This window comes from Notamacropus eugenii, chromosome 5, assembly GCF_028372415.1.
Source record: "Notamacropus eugenii isolate mMacEug1 chromosome 5, mMacEug1.pri_v2, whole genome shotgun sequence".
Classification (NCBI taxonomy): Eukaryota; Metazoa; Chordata; class Mammalia; order Diprotodontia; family Macropodidae; genus Notamacropus; species Notamacropus eugenii.
In genome coordinates, this window is record NC_092876.1 from 75,813,946 (window position 1) to 75,839,200 (window position 25,255).

A 25,255-nucleotide genomic window follows, 5' to 3' on the forward strand; every position below is an offset into this window, starting at 1 on the left:
TCCCTAAACAATCCAACTTTAGGAAAATAAAATAACGGTATTTGCTTAGATGGTCTCTTAGGTCCCTTCCAATTATAGTCTTGTACTTGTCTAGAGTACAGGGCTTTTAAAACTTTTTCCACTTGCTTGCTTTTCGCCAGTGTTAGTTGATGTTGCATGGCCAGAGGGCATGCACAGTACCAACTGCCCATTCTTTGTGTTCAGAACCAAGGCTGCAGAGAAGTTGAATGATGCCACATGGGCAAGTACTGCCAGAAGCATCCCAGATTCATTATGGGTTTGATTTTTAGTTAATTTTTGGTCATTGTGCATTCAGAAATCTTTTACTGTTGCCAAATTTGGGGTCATGACTCACAGTGTAAGAAAGGCTGGACTCTAGAAAGTTGTCATTTCCCATTAATAGGGTATGACTCCATAAGTTTAACTAAACTTTTTCTTTTAAGTGTTTCCATATGCTATCCCTCCCTAGTAGAACATAAGTTCCTTGAGGTTAGGGACTGCCTAATTTTTGTTTTTGCATTCCCAGAGCTAAACAGAGCACTTCACACACAATAAGTGTTTCATAAATGCTTGATGATTGATTAAAAGAACTTATATTTTCCTTATGTTGGTACAAAGCCATCTACATTAAGGGGGAGGGTGTATATAACAATGAACAAGGTGGGGAATAGGTTTAATGATAATACAATGTATCTCTTTGGGTATCTAATGTATATGACTTCTTTGAGGAATAAGTGTATCCCCAGGACTTGGCACACAATAAGTACTTGGTAAGTGCTTGATGACTGATTTAGGCTCTTTCCAAAGTGCTCTGCTCAAAGACAGAAGCAACTGATGCAACAGAGAAACTAAACTTTTAGCATACCACTTAATAAACACCATTGTCTAGGGGCAAAAAAAGTATCTCCATTTTCAGCCCATACCACCTCTTAGGGGTAGGTAATAAGTCCCATGAGTTTACTATGTGCTATATGCAAAGATGCATTTTCCTTTGTTTATCCTAAATTTTCCTTTTTTAAGATCCCAGAGCTCTACATGAGTCATCACAGAGAGGATCCTGGGTCACACGGGTACTTGTTGATATACTATGGCCCCTGAGACTGTAATTTGTGATTAGACTCATTATGCCGTTCCAATTTATCTCTTTCATGAGTTTAGCGACATGAGTTATAACCTGTCTCTCAGCCTTTATTATTCCAATCTGACCTTTAAAATGTACTTGAACATGGAAGGCCCTCCATGCTAGCACTCTAGTTGGAGTTGCAAAATTAGGCATGTAAATGAGGAAAGAATGACTTGTAGTAACATTAATCAGAGCTATAACTAGCGGGGAGCAACCAGAGCTTTGCTCCAGGGCACTAAAATTTCAAATAAACTATAGATGGATATTTAAATATTTTAAAAATAATTATTTTTAAAAATTGCATAATTTTTTTAAAAAATTCATATGTTGATGATACATGCACTCCTTCAGCATTGTAGAAATGACTGAGCTTAGCACCTCGTTAACAAGAATAATTAGTTAAAATAGCAAGCTAGCAGATGGCATACATTGTTAATAGCACTCATTTATGAGTCACTAGAGTAATTCCTGCTCTGCCTCAACTGAATTTGTCTTTATTATTTATTGGATTATTTTCACATTCTAAATACTAAAGTTGATTTGAGGGGTGTTTCAATGCCCTGCCCCAGGTACCAAAATTGATAGCTACAGGTCTGATAATAATAGACCCACATCTATAGATTTACAAAGCTCTTTACCTGTGACAAGGAGAGATAGGCCTAAGGTGACATCGATTATAAGTTTCATACCTGGAATTTAAGCCCAAATCCAGTGCTACTTTCCTACCTCCATTCCAAAGCTGGACACTATATCCTAATGGCCAGATAGTTGGGACAGACACAAAGGACCCAGAGGAGGAAGAAATTCCTTAGAAATGAAGATGCCTGAAAAGGTCTCAGAAAGTGTAGGACTCAAGATGAGTCATTGTGTGGTAACAGTAAGATGCAAGTCATTGACCCTCCATTGTTAGAGGTGAAGAATCCTCAGATGACAGAGTCATCAGGTATCTAGCTCCTGGTGCCCTGCCCCATGCAGACCATATGTGGAGTACTATGATGGAATCCCCCATCAATATTTCTACCGAGAGGTCATCCAGTCTCTTCTTGAGGAATTCCAGTGACAGGGAGCTCACCACCTCCAAACAGAACCAATTATTATGTTGCACTGAAATTTACCTCTTGGCAACCTCTACACATTGACCCTGGTTCTGTCTCTGGGGCTAAAGATACTTCCTTCCCCATGACTGCCCTTCAGATACTTAAAGATATCTGCCATACCTTTGCTTTAGCCTTCATTTCTCCTGGCTAAGCATCCCATGCTCCTTCAGCCATAGCATGGGATCCAGTCCCTTCCCTATGCAGATTGCCTTCCTTTAGGCAGGTTCCAATTTGCCAATGTCATTCTCTACCTATGGGACCCTAGATGTGGTCCAACCAGGGCTGAAAACAACAGGATTACTTTACCTTTCCTCTTTTCCTCTTTGCTTCTCATAATACGTCCTGTTTGCATCAACTTTCTTGGTTTCCATCAAAATTTCTGTCTAATTTCATCTCTCCCATCCGGTATATGCACAATCACTAGCAGCTAGATGGCACAACGTCCTGGACCTGGAGTCAAGAAAACTTAAGTTCAAATCCAGCCTCAGATACTTACTGGCTATGTGACTCAGGGCAAGTCACAACTTCTCTCAACTTCATTTCCCTTATCTGTGAAATTGGCACAATAATAGCCTTTACCTCCTAGAAGTATTGTTAGGATTGAATGCAATAATATTTACAAAGTGTTTTGTAAACCTTAAAGTACCGTATAAATGCTAGCTCTAGTTAATCATTCAAATCTTTTTACATTGGGCTTATCATCCTAGCCTGTTCAAAAATCTAGCCTGAACCATCTAGCTAGTTAGACATCCTTTTCCTTTTATCTTTGTGGCATCTGCAGATAATTTAACTAATGGGCTCAGAAGGGTACGCTCTCCTCTAAGACACTGACAAAACAAAAATGTTAGTAGACAGATTCCTGAGGTACTCCACTAGAGACTTTTTTCTAGGCTCACATAGACCTATTAATTGCCACTCTTTGGGACCAGTCTTTTAACTCATTTCAGATATGCTTGACTTTACTTACCTATCTTGCTCACTTCTTGCCATAGTGTCTAACGTTTATCTGGTTCATATCCCCTTAGGAACAAATGTCTGCCCTTTCCCCAGAGACCTGGTTGGTAAGTCAGCCTGGAGGATTTGGAATCAGGAGGACTTAGGATAAATTCCACCCCGATTAACCACCTGTTTGATGCTGAGCAAGTCACTTAACTTGCATGGTCCTCCACTCTAAAATGAGAAGACTGGACTAGAGGAGCCGTAAGCCTCCAGATCCCTCTGTTCCTACGTATGGCTTCCAATCATTCCAAATACACAAACAAAAAAAGTCCTCAAGACAATCCAAAAAGCCCAGCTGGTAACTGCACTAGAAATCCATAAGGCACCAGAGTTCTAAGAACTCTATCTGTGCCTAGGGAGTCGTTAACACAGGCCTAGACTAGACGCGTCAGCTGTTGTCTGCCTCAAAATACACTCTGGCAATGGCCTTTCCTGAGTCTTTGCTCTTAGCAGAGCGCCGTGTTGTAAGGGAAAGGTCTTGCAGTTCAAAGAAAGGGATTTGAAGCTCAGCTAAGCTACTGAAAAACCCAGTGAACAGAGAGTCAGGCCTTGAAATCAGGAAGACCCGGCTGCTAGTCTCACCTCTCACATATTCTGGCTGGGTAAGCTCTCAGTACCCCAGACAACTCTACAAGATTATAAGGTGTAAAAAAGGTGCCAACACACACTGGTAGGAGCTCCCTCACCATGGAATTCCCCGCTCTGGAGAAATCACAGGCCTGATCCCTATTCCCTCTGTGAGATCCTAGATAAAGCAAAGCTCTGGATTGTCATGGATAGAATGCAAGATGAGGAGCCAGGAAATCTGGGTTCAAATCCCTCCTCCAACACATCACTAGCTGTATGATCATGGGCAAGGAGGTTTGCCACTCAATTTCCTCATCTGCAAATGGGAATAACCATATTGGTGCTACCTACCTCACGGGAACATTAGGAAGAAAGTGCTATGTGAACCCATATACCTTTCTATACATTTCAGTGCTGTTCAGTAAGTATAATGTGGTACTCACAGAAATGTGAGTGGGTATGATCACCATGATATGAGTTCTAGGAAGATCAGGGAGTACAGCCCAGCTAAGAAGTCCTCTGTGGTAGGTAGCATTTCCTAGGTTGTGACTGTCCATCCACAATGTTTGAAGCCAGGATCTGTTGGGTTCTCTGTTTGTATTGTCAAGTAGGGCAGTAGCAACTCTGTCTAAGGTAGTTAGGTGACATAGTACATAGAGTGCTGGACCTGGAGTTAGGAAGATTCATCTTCCTGAGTTCAAATCTGACCTCAGATACTTACTAGCTGTGTGACTCTGGGCAAGTCACTTGCCTCAGTTTCCTTAGCTATAAAGTGAGTTGAACAAGGAAATGGCAAATCATTCTAATATCTTGGTCAAGAAAACCCTAAATGGGGTCATGAAGAATCATAACTGAACAACCAATTCTTTCTAACCCCATTGGTCAGCTTTAGTGGCATATGCCCATCCCTACCTACCTCAAGGTTAACTGTTACACCAATAGAAACATTCCATGGAAGTCCCACATGAATAGATCCTGGAGTAGTGTTGTGTAATGTTAAAAAACCCTGGACCCAGAGTCAGAAGACTTGGGTTCAAGTCTTGACTCTAATATCTGTTAGCTATATAACTCTTAGCAAGTCATTTCAGCCTTCTGGGTCTTCACTCTTCATCTATAAAATAGACATTAAAAAAAATACTTATACTATTGGCCTAAGGATTAATGGATTTATTCCCACTGGTCAACAATGACCTTCCCCTAGAAAATTCATGGATCATCTTGCTTTGCAATTCTCACTTCTCATGTGATGTTATGTGTTAAGAATTCTCTGTATTGGATCTGCCACTAATCTGTGAGCCCATGAAAGCAGGAGTCATGTTTATTGATCCTTTGTATCCCCCTGGAGCCTACCAGTGTTTCCTGGGCCTACAACAGATTCTTGTTCAATATCTATTGAGTGAGTGCCTGACTGACTGAATGAATGGTGCTTTTCTTTTTTTCTATAAGCAAAAAACAATTAAGATCTGAAACAAAGTAAATTATAAGGAGGGAAATCCAGTGGTAAAAGCATTCTTGGCACCCAAACACAAATGCAAACAATCTCCTACAGCTCCAACAGAGTTATGACTTAATTCTCCTTCAATTCTTTGATTTCCAACACTACAAAAAGACACAGACACTTGAGGACTCCCTGCTTCATTGGTAAATGCTTAGCCTCTAGGAATTTATTTTCTGGGACTCTTGGGAAGGGACTGCACAACAGATGAAACCCCTTGATGAATGGTACTTTGAAAACATTTCTAAGCGTTGCCATCTCTCCCGTCTCAATTGGACCTCTCGACTTTGTTAGGTAGGTAGGAGTGGGATTCATTATCCCTGTTTTGAAGACTGGGAAAGCCAGGGAGAAGTGAGATGTCCATGATCACACTCAGACCCAGAGCTAAGATGCTGAACCCCAGGTGCTAACCAGATAGATTAGTTATTATTAGGAGTTGGCAAAAGTTCCATCAAATCAATGGCTACTTGTTACAAATCACCTGAGTGCCTGATCCTTAAGGAGTTTACAATTAAATGAGAGAAACAAAAATCCCAATAATCTGAGGACATTAAGAGAGAAGATAAAATTAAAAATTTGGTCATAAAGCCCAGATTAAGTGTTGGAAGGACTCAGAAAGGGAATAATAAATCTTTAACGAAAGTTATTAGGACCTTAAAGAGGATTCAGTGGCAGATATAGAAGGGCGAATCTTTCCGTGGATTTTTAAGCTTAGGGTCATGCCTATCCTTATCTCCCATGGAGCAACTCATTCATATGTCTTTTCACTTGTCAAACCATCTTTAGGGGTGCTAATCAAAAAAGTAAGGATTCAATCATCTTGTCCTATTAGCAAAAGCTTCCTGGATGCTCAAGGCACCCACTATTGATGAGATGTCATCCTGGTTCTTTCTAGTGCACCTTTTACCTCATATGCCATCCTAATTGCTTTGCCAACCCGGACTCGTAACTGACAGACAGTTGGAAACCACTATTCCTATCATTTTATCAGCCAGGAACCTGAAGGATGGATAGTAGCTTCCTGCCTCAAAGGCCATTATCTTCATCCCAGGGCTACATTCCTCCATCTATATATTGATAAAAATCACTTAAGCTACTTAACCTCTGAGAATAATCCGGAAGAGACAGAGCCAAAATGAAATAGGATAAACAAAGCACAGCTTTCAAACTGAACTTTATTTACTTAAGTGACCAAGTACACTTTTTGTACTTAGAAGTTATTTCCTCTTTTATCACATGGTTTTAAAAGTAAATTTGGCTCATTTCTGTTGTATTGACTTATATAATTGTTATTCATTTTTCAAAAGACTGGTAACACTTGGGGGTAAATATCCAAGGGTGTGCTAGAGATAGTACGCACAGTTCGGAAGAGCTGATTATTAAATTTTCAATGTGAACATTTATATTTCAAGAAATGGCAAATGGTACAAATTAGGGCTTGATTTGTCATTTTTGTTGATTTCTAAACTTAAGAAGTGATGGAGAAAATGTTAATATCACAAACATTAACTTAAACGTTTTCTCTTTATCTTGAGTGCCAATTATTAAACATTTGCTAGCGCACCCGTTTTTGTTGAAAAACTAATAGAACTTATGGCTTAAGAAAGTCTCACCACTCTGTTTATACTAACCCAAAGAATGCCTGCTAATCCCCTGATAGCAGCTACCTGAGACATCATGAATCACTATCTAGCAAAGTATCATTCTCAGAACCCATCCCTTCTGACATCATGGAATTATCATACACAGGACCATTGTGTGCCATATCTTGGAGCAGAGAGAAATGAAGATGGTATAAGACACGGTAGGAAGGGTGTTATGGCTGTTGTCTGGGGCCAGAGAGCCTGAGGGATATTTGATCAGCAAAGTCATTGTGACAGTGTTCTAACAGAGCCTCATGGGATTGACATTTTTTCTTTTAAGCATGAAAACAGAAATATCTGGTAATGCCAGGAAGTCCTCTTTCCATTCCCACAGAAGTATGGCAAATGGCCCAAAGGTTCCAGGTTGACCTGAAAAGCTGATGACCATTTTACATGGTTGCTTTTGCCATCGGGAGCTTCTTAAGGCATTAGGGGAAGCCTTGATCAATTCCTGGAAGAACCCCATGACATTTGCCGACTACGAATTTCTTTGAGCCTCCGTTTCTTCATCTGTCTTATAGGAGTGTCCAGTCTTCTACTACCTTCTTCATGAGACCATTGTGGCAAAATCACTTTTTTGAATCTTAAAACAGAAGCCATCATCATCATCATCATTGTCACCATCATAGGAGAGATCTTTGGAGTCAAAAGACCTGGATTTGAATCCTAGCTCTACCAAACATTTGCTGTGTGACCTTCATGAGATCACTTTTTGCTTTTAGTGCCTACATATCCTGCTCTATAAAATGAGAGAACTGGATTAGACTAGACCTTGTCTAAGGTCTCTTCCATCCCTAATGTTCTATGAGTTCTACACATGGTCAGCCTCTCAAGTATAAGATGGCTGAAGCATAGCTAGATCACAAGTAGTTCATCTTAAAAAGATTTAGGCATTTTAGAGAACTGGGAGCATAAAGCAAATCAGTATGCATTTATTAAACACCTACTGAATACTAGACACTGTACTAGGAGCTGGTGCTAGGAACAAATAATCAAACAATCCTCACTCTCAAGGAACGAAGAGACAACGCATGCACATTTAAGAACACACAGAATGAATACAAGGTAAATAGGGAGGAAGTGTTCCAGAATTGAGGGGCAGGGGGATCTGGTGCTTGAGCTATTTCTTGAAATCTGTTTATGAGGCAGAGGAGAACTGGTGCAAAGTGATAGGGGAAAAAAGTGAATATGCTCTCTTAGGCTACATTTAGAAGTGCCATGTGCATGAAGTAGGACAGAGTCCTGCTTTAATCAGTCCTGGTCAGAGCAAGGTACAGCAGGAAATGTCCTGGATTTGGAGTCAAAGGTCCTGGATTCAAATCCCAACTCTGCTCCTTACCCCATAGGTGACAAGCTACACAACTTCTATGGTCCTTAGTTTCCATATCTAGAAAAGGAAGGGATAGGACTAGGTGCTCTCTGAAGTCCCTTTCAGCTCTCAATCTAAAATCTTTTCAGTAATTTTAAAAATATTCCTCCAGCATCTCTTTTGTCCTATAGGTGGTGTACAGTGGAGACATCAACATTTAAGAAAAAAAAAGTGTGACAGTTGTGCTAAATGTCAGAAAATGTGAAGGAGCAGTGCAGGATTTGGAAAGGTTGTTAATATAAATTATAAGCCTCAAGTAGCTCATGAACAAACTATTCGAAATGGAAATAAATTTAGATCCCTTGAAGATGAATTGAATCCAATCTATTGTGTGCCTTTCTGGGCATCATGTTTTAGGCAGTACTTGGATAAGGCAAAGAAAAGCCTTAACGAGGACTTCGAGATCGAGAGTGTACCATAAGTATGCTTTCAGTTGAAAGAAGAAAATATTGGGGAGGGAATAGATGGCTGTCGTTCAAATATCTGAGGGGCTGCATGTCTCTTTGGAAGAGGGATCAGACTTGATCTGCTTGGCCTCAGCAAGCAGACCTAGACTTAGGGAGGACATTGCTTAGGAATTTGATTCCCAGAGCAAAATCCCCTTCCTGGGATCCCAGAGAAGGGTATAAGTGACTTGTGGGGAAAAGGAGGAGGAATGGTGGTGGGCACGGTTCTTCATAACTGAAGACCAGGTTTTACTCATCTGCTTCCTCTGGGTGGGGCAAAGGCAGGCTCCATCCTGCTCTCCTTCTAGTAGGTGGGGAGTTGCCCCTGCTACTTCCAGAGCCCCGAGGCAGAGGCCCAGCTAGCAGAGATGACCCTGTTTCCCAAGAGGGTCAAGTGTTAATGCCCCGCAGAACGTCCGGCTTCCCTGCTGTGTTTTGTGTCTGCCTCAGCTCTCTGTGTCCTCCCGTGGTCATGCATCTTTGCTTTTGGGTGTCCCTAACCTGCTGAACCAATCCAAGGGTGCGTATCTTCCCAGGTGGGGGAACCTTCCTCTTCTCCTCCTTCTTCTTCCTTTTATTTTTTTTATCATGACACCTGTTGCTCATAGGTACAAATCAAATGAAGAATATGTGTATGTGAGAGGCCGCGGACGAGGGAAATATGTTTGTGAGGAATGTGGAATTCGCTGCAGGAAACCAAGCATGCTGAAGAAACACATTCGCACGCACACTGACGTCAGGCCCTATGTCTGCAGGCATTGTCACTTTGCTTTTAAAACCAAAGGTAAGAGATGGGGAGCTGCCGCTCCCTTCCTGTGTCCGGGCCGTTCCTGCTGGTGAGCGAGCCCCAGCCTCGAAGGATCAGCCAGGCTTCCTTCTCCCAGAGCTCTCACGCTGGGGCCCTCCCAGAGCCCCATCAGCTCTGGGGGCCAAGGGAGCAGGCACCAGCCAGGAGCACCCTGATGGCTCTCCAGCCACATTCCAGGAGGGGGCTTTCAACCACAATCAGGGAAGGAGGAAAAAGCAGGCAGGAGGGCTCCCCTTTCCCAGAAACCAGCCCCTGATCCATTCATTCCATCCTCTCAGGTTGGAAACCATCCTGGTGAGCGCACTCCCTGGCTGCGCCATTGTTCTCTTGGAAATGGCCGTGGCTTTCTCCTCATCATTCCTTTCCTTTGGCATAACTCTGTATTCGTTTCCCCAATGGGCTGATCCAACCCGGCCTCCATGCTCAGTCACAGAAGTCTTACTGGTTTTGGAAGTCCATTCTTCTTGGATCTTCAAAACTCACACATGATCGATCACTGCTCATGGCAAGCAAGGCTTGCCCCCACCCTCACCCACTCCCATAATCCATCTACCTCACCATTCCAAACTCACCTTTTCTCTGCCCCATCTCCCCAGCACAGAAATGCCTATGGCTCCTCTCCTTCTTTTCAGTTACCCCATTTCTCTCCTCCATATGCACAGCCTCGTCCTCACCATTGCCAGCCACAATTCACTTCCTTGATCCAGTTGTGGCACACAGGAGATAATTTGTATTTGGGCTGAGACAGAGGGGAGACAAGAGGAAGAGACAGGAAGTAGGGCAGTAGGGCCCAGCATTCTAACCAGCATTTGGGTCTGTGGGGGCAAAGAAAAGAAGACCTGGTGTTGGTGGAGGCAGGCTCTAGGCTCTCCTGCTGGCAGCACCAAAGGGCTAAGGGCCCAAGGCCTGAGGCCATGAGAGATGGATGAGGACTGATCAGGACTCAAGATCCTGCCCTGCCGGTCAGTTTTGTTCATGTTTACATGGCCAACGGTGATGCTGGCTGCCTTTGCATGGTATAAGTGAGGTAGGATAGTGCAATGGAAATAGCCTTGGCCTTGGATTCACAAGGTTTGTGCTCTACCGTTCACCAATTGTCTGCCCTTGAGCCAGGCTTCTCTGGGCCACAACTTGTTCATCTATAAACTGAGGTACTTGGACCAGATGATGATCCCCCAGGGCCTTTCTAGTCTTAATAATCTGCATATCATCAGGAAAGAAAGAATAAGCTTGGATTCTACCTAGAGAATGTTTTTTACTTCTTAAGTCAGGCAGCATTGGGCAGAACTCTAGACTTGGAGTCAGAACAGACCTGAGTTCAAATTCTACCTCTGACACTTAGTAGCAATGTCACTTTGGGCAAATTATTTAACCTTTCTCAGTTTCCTCACTCACAAAGTGGGGGTAATAAAGACATTTGTAGTAGTTAGTTCACAGTATAGTTGGGGGAATAGGGAGTCAAATGAGATAAAGCACACAAAATACCTCCCAACACTCTGAAAGAGGCTCTTAATACTTCACCCAATTTCCAGGAGGTCATGGAAGGAGGAAGAGAGAGGCAGGAAGACACCGTACACTCAGGATCAGCCACAGAGCCCAATAAGAAGCCATTCTGTGAGGAATTCTCATTCTCTAATATTTGTCATGAAGAAGTTTCTCCCATATTGCCACTGGCTGACTTCTCCTTGGTAGACAAACAACTCCCTGAAACTGAAAAAGATGACAGCAGCTTTGTGTTTCCCACCATCACTTTAGCCTGTTCAGTTCCATTTCTTGGCTATCTTTCTCTTTTCTCTCCATTTCTTTTTACAGCTTCTGGGATATTTTCATCATTTCTTATTTCCTTTACCTTTTTAGGTTTCCCTTGATTTCTCATGGCCATCTTTTACTCTCCTCAGATCCTAGCTTGTACTTGGCATCAGCCTGAGTTTCCTAAGGCTTTTTTTTTTTTTATAATAGATGAATGTATCCAAGGGATCTCTTTTCCTATATTCTTCTTAAGTGGAATCATGTCAACAGAACTTCTCCACTGGGTACAAGAAATCAGGCCCTCAAGCCAATAACCAATTGTCTTTCCTGGGTCATTGACCAATCAGCAAGCAGCCAGGGGAAGAGACTTGTTCAAAATCTTCCAATGGCTTCTCTCATCCAGCTTTTTTGACATCATACCACCACCCTGGAAATATTCTCTTCCTCCTTGTCTCTCTGGGAGAGAGAGGGCCAGAAGCAATAAGTCCTTCTTTTGGTGGACCCCTGTGACAGGGGCAATCTTCTCCCCAAGACTCTACTCACAAGCACCGCTGGCCTTCCTGGTGGATTGCAATGGACAAGTTATCATTTCCATCCCTCTCCACTAGAAAACTACCCCTTCTGGCTGAGCCTTGGCCCAGCTTCCAAGCTGACCACTTCTGCCATGCAGATCTGTGGGCTCCCTCCCTTTCCAGAACTTCATCAGAGAAACCATGTCTCCAATGGAGCCAAAACCATTTCAATTCTGCCTTGTGGAACCTTAGACCTGCCCCCCGAAACTGAATGCAGGAGGTGCCCCTCCCACTCTACGTTGGAGGTACTACATCATCCCTATTATTTTCTGCTTCTTTCCCAGATGTTGTTTTTTTTGGGGGGGGGGGCGGTGCTATTAGCTAATTAGGTAAGGTATTGGCTTATTACATTCCCTTCCTGTCCCAAGTGGAGGTGGAATTTCATAGGGAACTCTGGAAGATTGAAATGCTTTTGAGACTACAAAAGGACGAATCTAGAATGGTGGAATTTTAGGCACTGTGGCAGGTAGTGTCAGAAAGGGAATCCCTCGGATTGGACCCCATGAATGACCAATGACTGACTAAGACCAGCCAGTTTGGGGAGGACAACATCCACACATTGAAATCATTGGCTCTACCTACATCAAGCTTCCTGTTCTTCTCTGGAAAGAGTGCTTGACATACTTTTGAGAACCCACACCAAGGACATAGGGCTCAAGTGATTCCCAGTACTCAACTGACCCCCATAAAGTCTTCGCTCAGACATTATTGCCCACCCATCTCTATTCCCCTTTCATTCTGGGCTCAGTGCAGTTCCATTAAACAAGTATTTATTAAACTCCTACTACTTGTTGGTCCTGGGGGGTAAAAAATGGGTGAAAAGATGGACGATGTGGAGAAAACATTCACTGCCCTCAAGAAGCTTATCCTCTTCTGGAAGATCTTGCATTCTACTGGCTGTCTGTCTTTGCTTGTTGGTCTGCTTCTCTCCCCTGTCTGCCTGTCTGTCTGTCTGCTTTCCTGTCTTGGTCTCTACGTTCAGATGAGTGAGATTGACTTAGCTTCTCCAAAAGCCAACTGAAGAGGTCTTGGCACAGAATTATGAGGTCAATGGCAGTGGCCCTGGGGAGGGCAGAGCACGGGGGGCTTGATTCCTCAGTCAGGGTTGGGGTATGGGGGACAGAGGCACACCTGTGCAGGACCTCAAGGCTGGTATATGGCCCTCTAGTTTCTGGTCCACAGGTACCATACTCCAGTTGATCATGGACTTCTTCCTGAGTCTAGGGAGATCCTGCCCTTGGGCTGGTAGGCAGGTCTTTGAGGCTGAGCAACACTGTACTTGAGTTGAGAGCGGTCTCTGTTCTCCACACACCCCATCCTTCCTCCATTTTCTTAACTTTTCTACCTCTGCTCTTCTGGTTGGGTTCTGGGACAACCATAAGAGACCCAGGTCACTGAAATCTCTCTTCCCTGAAAATTAGAGGCTATCTCCCTGCCAAGAAAGGAGTAGTTAAAAACCATAATTGTGCTTCTCAGCCAAAGGACTTTAAGCCCAATGGAACCCACTTCTGGAAGATGATGGAAGAGAGGAAGGGGAAACTGAGGTTATAATTCATCTGACCTACTTCCTCTACCTTTCTCAGGTGCCTACCCTCATTCCTCAATCCCTGTCTAACCATGGCTCCCTTTCTTTAGCAATTCAATCACCAGATTCCTGACTATGGGTCAGAGAGAATGACACCAGAGCTTAACAAGAGAAAATGGTGCCACCTAATATGCCTGAGCTGAGTCTGGGGCCATATTGTTCCTGGATAGTGGTAGTGGAAGTAAGAGTATTGATTTGGGACTCAGGGGTCCCAGAATTTTAGTCCTGCTTCTGTCCCTCTGCTAGCAGTGTGACCTTGGGCAAATCACTTCCCTTTCCTGGGCCTCAGTTTCCCCTTCTGTCAAATGAAGGAGTCATTGGTCAAGGAGTTGAAGGAGTCAAATGGTCCTTTTCAGCTCTGGTAGCCTACAAATTCGTGAATCTTATCATTGACATTAGTATCTCTCCTGTTTCCTCCTCTGAATTCTGGTGGTCCTAATAGGCCATTCATTCATTTAGCCCATCCTAACTCCATTGTCCTTCCTGTCTGGCTGGGGGCCAAACTGGAAGGGAGCTGAGGCAAGTAACTGGTGTTGCTTTGATTCAATAGCAGTGAATTCAGAATAAGATCTGGGTCAAATCTCAGTTCTTCCATTGTCCAACTATGTAAGCTTGGACAAGCCCCTTCCACGTCTCCAGGCCTCAGTTTCCCTCCCTGTAAAATGAAGAGGCTGGACTACAAGATCTCTAAGGCCTCTTCTGGCTCTAAAAGTGTATGAGCTCCCCCACTCCCAAACTGTGCTCTGGTTGACACTCCCCAGCTTTCTGACTGGGGAAACCACCTGCCTTCTTGAACTGCCCATGAAGGAAGAATTCCAGAAGGAGAAAAGGACTGGGAAGCAAAGAGGTCCCAAAGGGTTCCCTTGTTCTTACCTCTGGTCAGAGTCAACCATGGTCCCATGGGCCTTCAGGTCTCCTACCATACAGCCAGTATGTCAGGGGCAGAGCCCAAAGCTTGGTGGTGGGCATCATGGCCAATGTAGAATGAGTTCACCTTTCATAGTGTGATGATACTGTTTCTGCCCAATCAAGTGTCACAATGACTGGCTGTGGGATCCAAGTAGCTAACCAGGGAACAAGACCATGGATGACAAGTAGAAAACAGCCCTAGATCTGGAGCCAGAGGGCCTGGGCTCACACCCTTCCCTTATTAATTACCACCAACACCTGCCTGCTCCCTTTTCTTTGGGTTTTACTGGTATCACAAGGGTCTCAGACTCAATGATTGCTAATTTCATTTCCTGCTCAGAATCCTATATGATATGAGAGCTGAGAAGCAAGAGAGGTCATTGAGGTCTAAGACGGTGAAAGAAGACTTCTCAGAGGAGCTGGGATTTTTGCTGGACCTTAAAACATGGGTAGAACTTAGATAAACAGTGATCAAGGGAGGGCATCCCAGGCAGGGGGAGGTGTGTCCAAAGATATGGAAGTGGGACTATGCCACCTCCATATTGTGAGAGATGATAAGGAAGAAGGCTTGAAAATGCAAATAAAGAGGAAAGTGGAGAGAGGAGGTATAGGAGAGGAAAACTCAAAATATATTTTTCTGTAAATTCCCCCAAAGACAAAAGGATGCAGATTAGACTTACTTTTTGGAAAAGAATATCAATAGTCTTGTTACTGAGAAAGAGTATGGCCATTTATGTAATTATCTTTGGGCCTAGCATTCCTGGAAAAAAAGGAGTGTCCCTCCCTTCATCATCTGCACCATTTTCCAATAATTTCTTCCCTTCCTTATTACTCCCTAGCATTCTTCCTCCATTAGTCTCCCAGGGTCTGCCCCACTCTCTCTCAGAGACACCTGGCCTCAATGTGTTTGGTGCAGCCCAAGGGCCATGGCCAACTTTTCCTCTTTCCTCCTAACCCAAAGGTCCCCTCCACCATGATGGGAGGATCCCTTTGAAGTTTCCATTGAGCTCAGTCCAAAAAGCCTGGTTCCTAGCTACCCCAGATAGGAGTGATTCTGTTTTATTCAATTTGGCTCAGCAAACACTGATTAAGAGACTTCTTTGGGTGAGTCCTAGGCCCACTGGCAAATTCAGGATCCAGATAAGTCCAGATAGATAGTCCCTGCTCTCTTCTTAGGTGAGGAACCACACTGAAGGCCTTGGGCTCTGGGGTGGGTGTAAGGGAAGAAGGAGGAAGGAGAGGGGAAGCCTTCTGGTACCAGGAAGGTAGCAATAGGCAGTAGGCAGAGGGGATGGTGGCCCAGAGAAAAGAGGCTATGAGAATTGTGGTGGGGAGAGAAGAGAGAGGGGAATGGTACATAGCCATTTTCATCCAAGGGTATGATGACTAGATTTCTGATCAGCTAGCATGAAAAGGAAGGAGAAGAGATGAGCTAGGTGAGAAGCGTATGGGAGTTAGAAAAAGGGGAAAAATTCATTTTTTCTTCCTTCTTTCCAATCTCCAACCTGATGGAGGAGGTGACAAGAGGAAATTCTCCCTCTCCTCTTCCTGCATGGGATGTGGGATCACCAGGGAATTTCAGCCTAAGAGAACTCAGTAGGACCCCTATATAGTAGCTGTGAGCCCTCATGGTTCTAAGATATAAAACAACTGTGAAGTGACTTAAAGACTTTGTGAATAACCATGTTCTTTGTTTGGGCTGGATGTGGTCATTCACAGAGTAAACAACACACATACTTCATAGTTTATCTGCAATAATATTGAAACCAAAAGAAGGACTCTTTTGGGAACATATGTCCTCCCTCTACAAGTAATCAAAAATGAGGCTAGGGCTGGCCTGGTCATCTTAGATGGGGGAGGAGCAAAGGAAAGGGGAGCAGGACCTATGGACCTAATTGACTCCAAGCCCAAGCCTAGTGTCTTACCACTATAGCTTAACTTTAAAAACAAATTCATTTCAGATCTGATCCCCAGGACACCCCAACCTGGGTGCCCTAGTCTGAGATATTTCATTAAGACCTGCCCCAGTAAAGGTGGAATGAGAAAAACAGTTTGAAAGTTCTCTCTTTCCCTCTGCCCCCTCCTTTGACTTATTTCCCATAAGCAAGCATGTACCAACTTAGCAGAGAGATTTCAGGAATTCACAGCCTAGAGAGGAGGGAAAAGGCCCTGGCCCTAAATAGCCCATTTCCATAGAGCTATAGCAGGGTACTCATGAGAGGGGGGCTAGACTTGGGACTTTGTCTGCCACCTTGATCTGTCCTTCTCTGATCTCAAAGATGACAGTGGGCCAGGACACCACTCCCCATCCCACATCAGTCCCAGCACCTAGCTTTCAGTGAGGGAAACTTCAGTTACAGCCCTGGATGTTTCCCTAGAACTGGACTATGGGGATGTATGTCTTGGGCTATAGAAAAATTTTATAGGAGCAGAGGTGGGATGCCATAAGGGGAGCTGGCCTTAATGACCATGGTGGCAATGTCCATATCAGGGAAACTTTGTAACCTGTATCTTGTTTCTTATTTTATCTTCTATTTCATACTCTGTCCCTGACCCTCATCTCCATCCTCACGCCTCTCCATCTGCATCCCATCCCAACCATTCTTTATCCCACTCCCCTCTATATTTGTCCTACCCTTACCTCCTCCATCCTCATACAGCTCCACCTCACTCCATTATCTCTGCATCCTGATTCCACCCCATCCATCCTCATCCTGTCCTGTATTCACCCTGCATTATCCAGTCACCATTCCACCCTTAGCCCACCCATCCTCATGCTCCCCCTTTCTGTTGTATCCTCTAACTCTATCCATCTCACACTAGCTCATCCTTATCCCACCCTTCACTCATCTTGACTTCATCCCACCCACTGTCATCTGATCCCACCTCATTCCATCACCATCTCATGCCACCATTATAACCTAATCTCATTCTCATCCTGCCCTTCATCAGCATTCATGTCATATTCACATTTCGATGGCTGAAAGCTGCCTCATTAACTTGGGGCTCATTGACTAGATTTATTCCACAAAGACCAAGTCTTAAACCCAATTCACTCTGAAGCTCATAGATTGGACAATAGGTCCCTGCCCTCCTAGCACCCGGTGAATGTAAATAGTAAATAGTAACTGTTTCTCTTTGGCCACCAACTTTGAGGGTCTTCCCCTCCTAGTTTGATTTTTTTTCTCTTTGATTAAAGGGGCCATCCCTTGACTCCTTAAAGAGCTCTATTCACTGAGTGAGTGTTACTCTAAGTGAGAACCTAAAAAGGTGACTCCTGTTGCATCCTGGGCCATCTCCAATCCTCCTGATGAATATCAGGCCACTGGACTCAGATGGCTCTGGAGGAGAAAGTGAGGGTGGTGGCCTTGCACAGGCCTCTCTCACTTAAATCCAAGTCAACTGCAAGTCATGTCATCATTTCCATGATGTCATGGTCCTCTTCGAGAATGAAGGACAAACACATACAATATCATATCCCAATCTCACAAATTCCACATGATCCTATCTCCCAACTCATTCCATCACTATTCCATCCTCCAGCCACCTTCATTCTACCCACTCTCATCCCCTCCCACTCCCCTGCATCCCCACTCCATGGTCACCTTACTCCATCATCATCCCATCTTTTCCTCATTCCATCTGTGATCTCTCCTGTACCTCATCTCACCTACCCTCATCCTGTCCCAAATCACCCCATCCTTGGCTTCCCTTATTCCAGTCTTCCCTATCTCTCCCCTGTCCTAGGCTCCAACCTCTTTTCTGGGTGGTGGTAGCTGTGGCTGAATTTCCACATTTAGAGATGATGCCTTCCAAGCAGCCTCTGCTCTGCTCTGCTTGCTTACTCCAGGTCCCCCTCATTCCTATGCCCCATCGCTCCTTCCCCTGCACCAGACTCTGAACTAGCCCCAGCTCTGCAGAGGTTCCTAGGGCCACCTCTGCTGCCAGCCCCTGAAGAGGGAGATGCTCTGACCTGTGCCTCTGTCCTCTGTGCTTCCTTCTAGGGAATCTGACTAAGCATATGAAATCCAAGGCTCACAGCAAAAAGTGCCAGGAGATGGGGCTGCTGGTGGAGCTGGAAGCTGAGGAAGGTATGATGCCTGTGGGGCCTGCCCGTGCCCAGCCCTGATGCAGATCCCTAGCCTGGGATACTGGCAGCTTTGGGGAGGGGGCAGGGCAAGAGTACCAGACTGAGAGTTAGGAGACTTGGATGGGCCAATGATCCCCTATATATCGCTGATATCCAGCTGAGAAGCTCTGTGACTGTGATGTCAAGTCCCTTCCCCTCTGCGGGCCTCAGTTTCCCCCTCCCCCCAACAGTCCGTGGTTCTGTGTATCAGACACTGCAGCCTATGCCTCTTTCTGTCTGTGCTTCAAATCTGTAGGTCAAATGGGAAGTTCATTTGGATGATCTCTAAGCAAGCTTCCTCTTTGGCTCAAAATCTGCCTTGTTGAGTAAATTCAGCAGATGAGTTTATCTTGAGTTGAGCATGAGTGCCCTCCAGTGGTAGGATCCTTGAAGCTCTTCCCCAGAATCACGGGCTTCTGTTTTCCAGCTTTTCCAGGGGCTTTCCTGCAGCTTTTCTTGCTGCCCTGAAATTGGGGGTGGAGGAGGATAGGCAAGCATGGAGATGGGGTGGGGTAGAGTGGGATGAGTTGAGAACAACCCACCCCCATCCAGAGGCCCCAGAGCCATCTGTCTGCCAGGATGTAGAATTACAGAGAATGTTTGAGTGGGATGGGTCCTTAGAAATGGATCTGGACCAGGGGTGGGGAACCTGCGACCTTGAGGCCTTTTGGCCACATTTGAGGACCTAGTGGGTCACCTGTGGCCTTAAGGCCACAGATTCCTCACCCCTGGCTCTGATCTAATCCTGTAATGTCACAAAGGAGAAAATAAGGCATAGATATTTGTCCCCTCCTCCTCCCCCTTACACAGGTCACATAGCTACAGTTGTCAAAAGGATGATTTGGACCAGGAGTCTCCTGATTCCCAGTCCTGAGTTTCTTACTCCTAACCTGCCCTGCCTCCCATTCTGGACTGTTGTGTTCAGTTCTGAGGCCACGTGGGATGGGGGAGGAGGAGACTTTATAGTCTGATGAAGGGCCCATGGAGTCTGGCCAGGATGGGGAGGGGATAGAGACTAAATGAGGATTGGGTGAAGGAACTGAGGGTGTTTAACCTGGAGAAAAGGAAACTTGGTTGGGGGCGGAGAAACTGGGAACCCAATCCCTGTCTCAGGTGTTCCAAAGGGCTATTTGTGGAAAATGGATTAAACTTGTTTTGATTAGATTGGAAAGGAAGAACTGAGAGCCATTAAGGGGAATTTTCAGAGAGGTAGATTTCAACACCGTAGAAGGCCAGACTGACCGACAGAACTGTCCAAAAGTGGGGTGGCCTTCTTGGGGAGGTAATGAGGTTCCCATTACTTCAGTCTTCAAGTACAGGTTGAATGGGGCAGCTAGTTGGTGAAGTAATAGAGCACTGACCTCAGTGTCAGTGTGCCTGAGTCAGAAGGACATGAATTCAAATCTGCCCTCAGATTCACTGTGTGACACTGGGCAAGGCATTTAACCCTGATTGCCCCTCCCTCCCCCAAAAGGGCAGGTTGAATGACAGTTTGTTGGAGCTGAGATAGAGGGTATTTCTACTGAAATATGAGCTAGACCTGATGCCCTCTAGGTCTCTTTTAATGATGAGATTTTGTGATTCTGTGAAATCATTCCCTTGGGCCTCAGTTTCCCCACATGTAAGATGATGGACTTGGAATACATACTGATGGCGAAACTGATGGTGATAGCTGGCATTTACAGAGGGCTTCCAGTTTTGCAAAGCATTTAATGTTATCTTTAAGGTTCTAATATTTTGTATCTGTAATCGTATCTGTGGCCCAAATGGGAAGTTTATTTTGATGATCATTAACTTTCCTCCTGGCTCAAAGCTCTAACATCATTATCATCCTGTCCAACCCTTTTCTAGCCTCCATTTACATAGAAAGAAACTGAGGCCCAGAGAGGTCAAATAACTTGCCAAAAGTCACACAGCGAGTCAGACCCAGAAGAAGGTCTCAAACCCAGGACTCTCTATTACAGCACAAGGCTCCCATCCAAGAAGTATTCTTAAGTGCTAGAGGCTATTTGATGCTGGATTGTCATACAGGCCAGAGCTCAGTGGGGTATGGGTTGTATTCATTCTGCCTTAGAGAGGGCCCCCAGTGATCAAGGGCTTGGAGTCATAGAATATTAGAGCTGGAAGGGGCTTTTGGGGCCATCCAAGTCAACCCTTTTATTTTAAGAGAAGGAAAGGAAGGCCTGGAGGGGGAAGTATTTTGCCCAAGGCCATGCCTCCTTTTGTGAGCTGGACACCATTGTGCTAGACTCTCCTAGGGAAGATGCTCTAGTTGGAAAAAACTTCTCTTCTGCACATTGCCTTTGAGAGGAGGGAAAGGGCCTGAGACCTGGTGGGTAGGGAGACCTGGCACTCTTTATCTTGTCCATGTCCCTGACTTTGATCTATCTCTCCTTCAGGAGCCAGTGACGACCCCTTCCAGGATTCCGAGGGGCGGGAGGGCTCTGAGGCAGTGGAAGAGCACCAGTTTTCTGATTTGGAAGAATCCGATGAGGAGGAGGACAATGAAGATGATGAAGATGAGGAGGAGGAAGAGGAGAGCCAAGATGAGCCTACTCTGAAGCCCTCAGAAGGCCCACCACCTGCTGGACACTCAAAGGCTAGCTCTCCACCAGCTCAGGACAAAAGCCCCCGAGCAACCCCATCTTTGCCCCAAGATGTTACCTCGTGTGACCAGCCCACAGCAAGCTTGAGATTGGAGGTGAGATGGTCAGCAGACTGGAGTGAAGCTGCCACCTGCCAGAGCCACTTATGTCTCCACCAGCCAGCTCTAATGTCCCAGGAGCCCTTAACTCCTGGTGAGCAGGAACTGGCCCCAAACCAGCACCAGGGGATCTTAGCCATGAGCCCCTTATTGAGCTCTCAGGCCCCATCCCCAAGAAGGTCATGGTCCCCTGGCAAGGAGCCCTGTAGCAGCAGACCTATGGTCCCCCGAAAACACTCACTAACCAAAAATGAAAGTCCTCCCCGGCGCTTTGCACCAGCTGGAGAAATGCCATCCTTTCAGTGTGGCTCTCCTGGGAGAGGTGGTTCACCCGGTCCATGGATGGCATCTCCTCTCAGGTGCATGTCACCCTCAACTCACTTATCCCCAAGAAGAGAACTATCCCCACAAGCCTATCTCCCACCAGAGGGCAGGGTCTCTCCAGAGAGGAACTTGTCTCCTAACCAGGAGAAGATACCCATAAGATACTCATCCCCCAAGAAAATGTCTCCAGGACTTTCTGAGTCCCCGCCACGGTACCCACTGCCAGGGAAAAATGACTTAGTGTTCAGAAGTGGCGCAGCAGCGGATGAGCAAACCCTGGGCAGTGTTACAGTCACTCAGTGTGGTCTCTTCTCTCAAAAGCCTCTACCTCACAAGCTCCTTGGCAAAAACATGGAGACCTCTGAATCCAAGATGGTGAGTTATTGTACCTTTTCAGTGAATTGTTCTGGGATCTTCTTAAGGGGAGGATTTTTTTTTTCCACATTTAAGACATTCCCCCTTAGGGTTATAAAAGGAGAAAGAAGTTAGGAAAGATAAAGTCGTTCTCAAAAGTTCTGTCTCCTTTCAACAAGCTCACGGTAGTAGCTCCTCCCCATAGGTTTAACATTCAGCCTGTGTAGTTGAGCTTCCAGTCCTTAATTATTCCTATGGGCATGTTAAAGATTTGATGCCATATACTAAAACTAATATCACTGTCCACGCCATGATCTCCATCCATACCATCACTATCCCTCTCACCATCACTATCATCATGTTGACCATTACCTCCTGTAACATTATCATAAACACTTTCCCCAGCCCCATTATCATTACCCTCACCCTCACTGTCACTTATCAACGTTATAGCCCCCATGATCACAGTCACCACCACCACCACCATCATGATAACCATCACCTCCTGAAGCACCTTCGCTACCATCCCCCTGAGCCCCACTACTAATTCCACTATCACTGTGAGCACCATCACCAAGTCTACCATCACCATCACTATTCTTGTGATGACCATCCCCTCCTGTAATATCATCGCTGTTATCACAGTCACCATCCCCATCACCACCACCACCATCACTACCCTCACCATCACCCCTACCATCACTGTCCCCGTTACTCTGACTATCACTACCATCACTGTCTCTCCTGCCACCACCATTACCACTTAATGGGCCTTTCATCAGTGTCTGCTGGCACATGGTCAGCTATATCTGCACAGTTGCCATTGTCTAGAACAGAGGTATCCAACTCATGACCCTCAACCAGCACTTCCAGCAGATCTGAACCAGATTAAAATGTAATTGAGAAACATCCAACAAAATTAAATAAAAATACAGCACAACATAGATAATGTCAATTTGTGGTTTTCTAAATCTATATGCAGCCAACAGGGATCCATTTAAAGTTTAACACCAACAGTCTAGAACTTAACATTGTAAAATAATATTTTGCCTGATCTCTGATCAGGGAATCTTTATTTTTTCTCAATTTATTCAGTATATCTTTTTGTTTCTTAGAGAGGTCTTGGGGGGCAGGAGGATAGGTGAGGTGAGTGAGTTTCAGCACTATATCTAGATCACATGTTAGCTTCATTTTCCCTCTAATGTGGCAAGCACCATTTCAAGCAAGGGGATCTGGGGAAGCAGAAAGGAAATCTTGAATCTTGGGTGTTAGCTCACCCCTAATGGCTTTCTGAACCTCCTGGCCATATGTGATGCCCAGACCTGTGACCCTCATCACCCTGTGACCTCTGTTACTCACCCTGGTAATGAGCATACTGTTGTGCTTATCCTTTGTGTCTCTCTCTGTGTGTGTCTTTGTTACCCAATGCAGAAGTTGGAGCCCAGAAGCCCAGCCTGCTCACCAGGTCCTGCTCACCCGTTCCCCTCCAGACCCTCTTCACTTCACCAATTCCATGGCCACTTCCCAGGCCAGACAGGAGAGAACCTCTTTAGCCATCTCCCTCTGCATTCCCAGCGCTTAGCCAGGACCCCATGCCCCATGATCCCCATTGGGGGGATCCAGATGGTCCAGGCCAGACCCAGCACCCATCCCACACTGATGCCTGGGGCTGGGGTGCCGTGGTCCACCTGCTTCTTTGGTGGGGGCAGCGACCTGACCGACTCCCGGCAGGCTCAAGAGAGAAGCCGAGAAGGCCCACCAGAGACTTCCTCAGCATCTGTGTCTCCAGTGGCCAAGGTCTCCAAGTTCACTCTCTCCTCAGAGCTGGAGAGTAGCAGCTATTCCATAGAGAGAACGAGGACTAGTGAGGGTCAGGTTGTGCCCGACTGGGAGAATCCCAGGATGGGAGGAATGTCCTCAGAGACCAAGGCTCCCACCCCCACAGACAGTCCCAGCCCAAGCTCTGAGCAGTCTCCCAGGCCGTCCCCTGGCAGGCCAGGGCAGGCCAAGAGGCCGAGCCCAAAGGCAGCCCACAGCAGCCCCTGCACTGACTCTGAGACACCACGCACTTTTCCCTTGGTGTTTCCTTCCCAGACGTTGGACCGAAGCAGCTCCACGGGCTGTCTCATGGAGCCCACCCGGTGCCTGGCAACCCGCAGGAGGAACCTGTCGGGAGAGCTCAGGCCCTCGGCCAGCCCTTGTCGTCAACTGGGCTCCCTGCCCTTGGAGAGCGAGGGGCCTGGACAAACTCCCTCAAGGCCGGAGGACAAGGATGAAGGAAGTTCCTAGGTCCCCCCCCATCTGCATCAGCGTTAGGCTTCCAGTAGAAAGGAACGGACATTTCCAACACTATTTTCTGCAGTATAGTCATCACACACAGACGCACTCTCACTTACGACCAAACTCACAGAAACATCCCTCGTTGAGTCGTCCCAGTCTGGTATTATCTTCCCATGTATGCAGTTACTTGTGCCTTTTCTGATACCCTTTTTGGCTTGAAATGTTTAAAAGGAAAAACAAATAAGGTGTTTAAGGCTGTGAATATTTTTGTAGTTTTTTGAAGGGGGTTGGTTGAGTGGTGTCCTCTGGCGTCATGGCGAGCTGGATGTCCCCCGGCCCCCTGCCAGGGCCAGGGAGAGGCAGCTGTTTACTGCGGGAGGTTATGCACTGAAAAAACAAACCCAAGAAACCTTTTTTTATACTGATTAAATGAAAAAAAAATGTTCCTCTGTACAGATGTTTATGGTTCCTATTTATTGCAGGTTCTATTTAACCATCCACCAAGCGCTTGTCTGCTTGTCTTTTTTTTTGATAGCCTTCCCCCTGCCCACCCTCAGATAATTTGGAAATGCCTTCCACTTGACAACAACCTCCCCCCCTCCCACCGAAGCCTGAGGAGAGATGCCTGACAGCTACCGGACAGACAAGGATAGTCTGCTTCGAACTTTCCATCAGTCACAAAAAGCATCATTTTCTGGCTTTAGAATTTTAGATAGGGAAAGAAACTTCATCTCTGAGGATTTACATTCAAGATATAGGGAGCGAGCAGACAGAGGAGCCAATAACTGAATGGTACTTCTTAGGGCCATGAGATTCTCGTTCCAGCTTTCATAATGCTGGCGATGCTGGTGATGCTGGTGACTGGCTAGCTGGCTAAGGGGGTACGGAACTGCCTCTCCTCCCCACCCTGTACCAAGTATGAATGTTTAAGGTCTGGACATTTGCCTGTCTCCCTCTCCCTCCTCCCCAAAAAGCTGAGTTATCCTTTCGATGTTGGAGTCTCATATTCGCTGCCCATTTCAGAGAGGACAGAGAATTACTTACCAAACCCTAACCCTTGGAAAGATCTTTTGGGATTGGAGCTGTTGGCCTCAATACCTCA

At 45.7% G+C, this 25,255-nt stretch overlaps 1 protein-coding gene across 10 annotated transcripts in view; it reads left to right on the forward strand.

Moving 5' to 3' along the window:
• Positions 1-24,657, forward strand: part of HIVEP3 (HIVEP zinc finger 3) — a 656,876-nt gene extending 632,219 nt beyond the window's left edge. For all 10 annotated transcript variants that reach the window (XM_072609753.1, XM_072609756.1, XM_072609752.1 and 7 more), the window contains 4 exons: positions 9,348-9,523; positions 18,367-18,453; positions 20,891-21,894; positions 23,305-24,657. In XM_072609753.1, the coding sequence (XP_072465854.1) occupies positions 9,348-9,523; positions 18,367-18,453; positions 20,891-21,894; positions 23,305-24,162 (2,125 nt within the window). In that variant the 3' untranslated portion in view covers positions 24,163-24,657. The remainder of the gene's footprint in view (positions 1-9,347; positions 9,524-18,366; positions 18,454-20,890; positions 21,895-23,304) is intronic.
• The last annotated feature ends 598 nt before the right edge of the window (positions 24,658-25,255 follow it).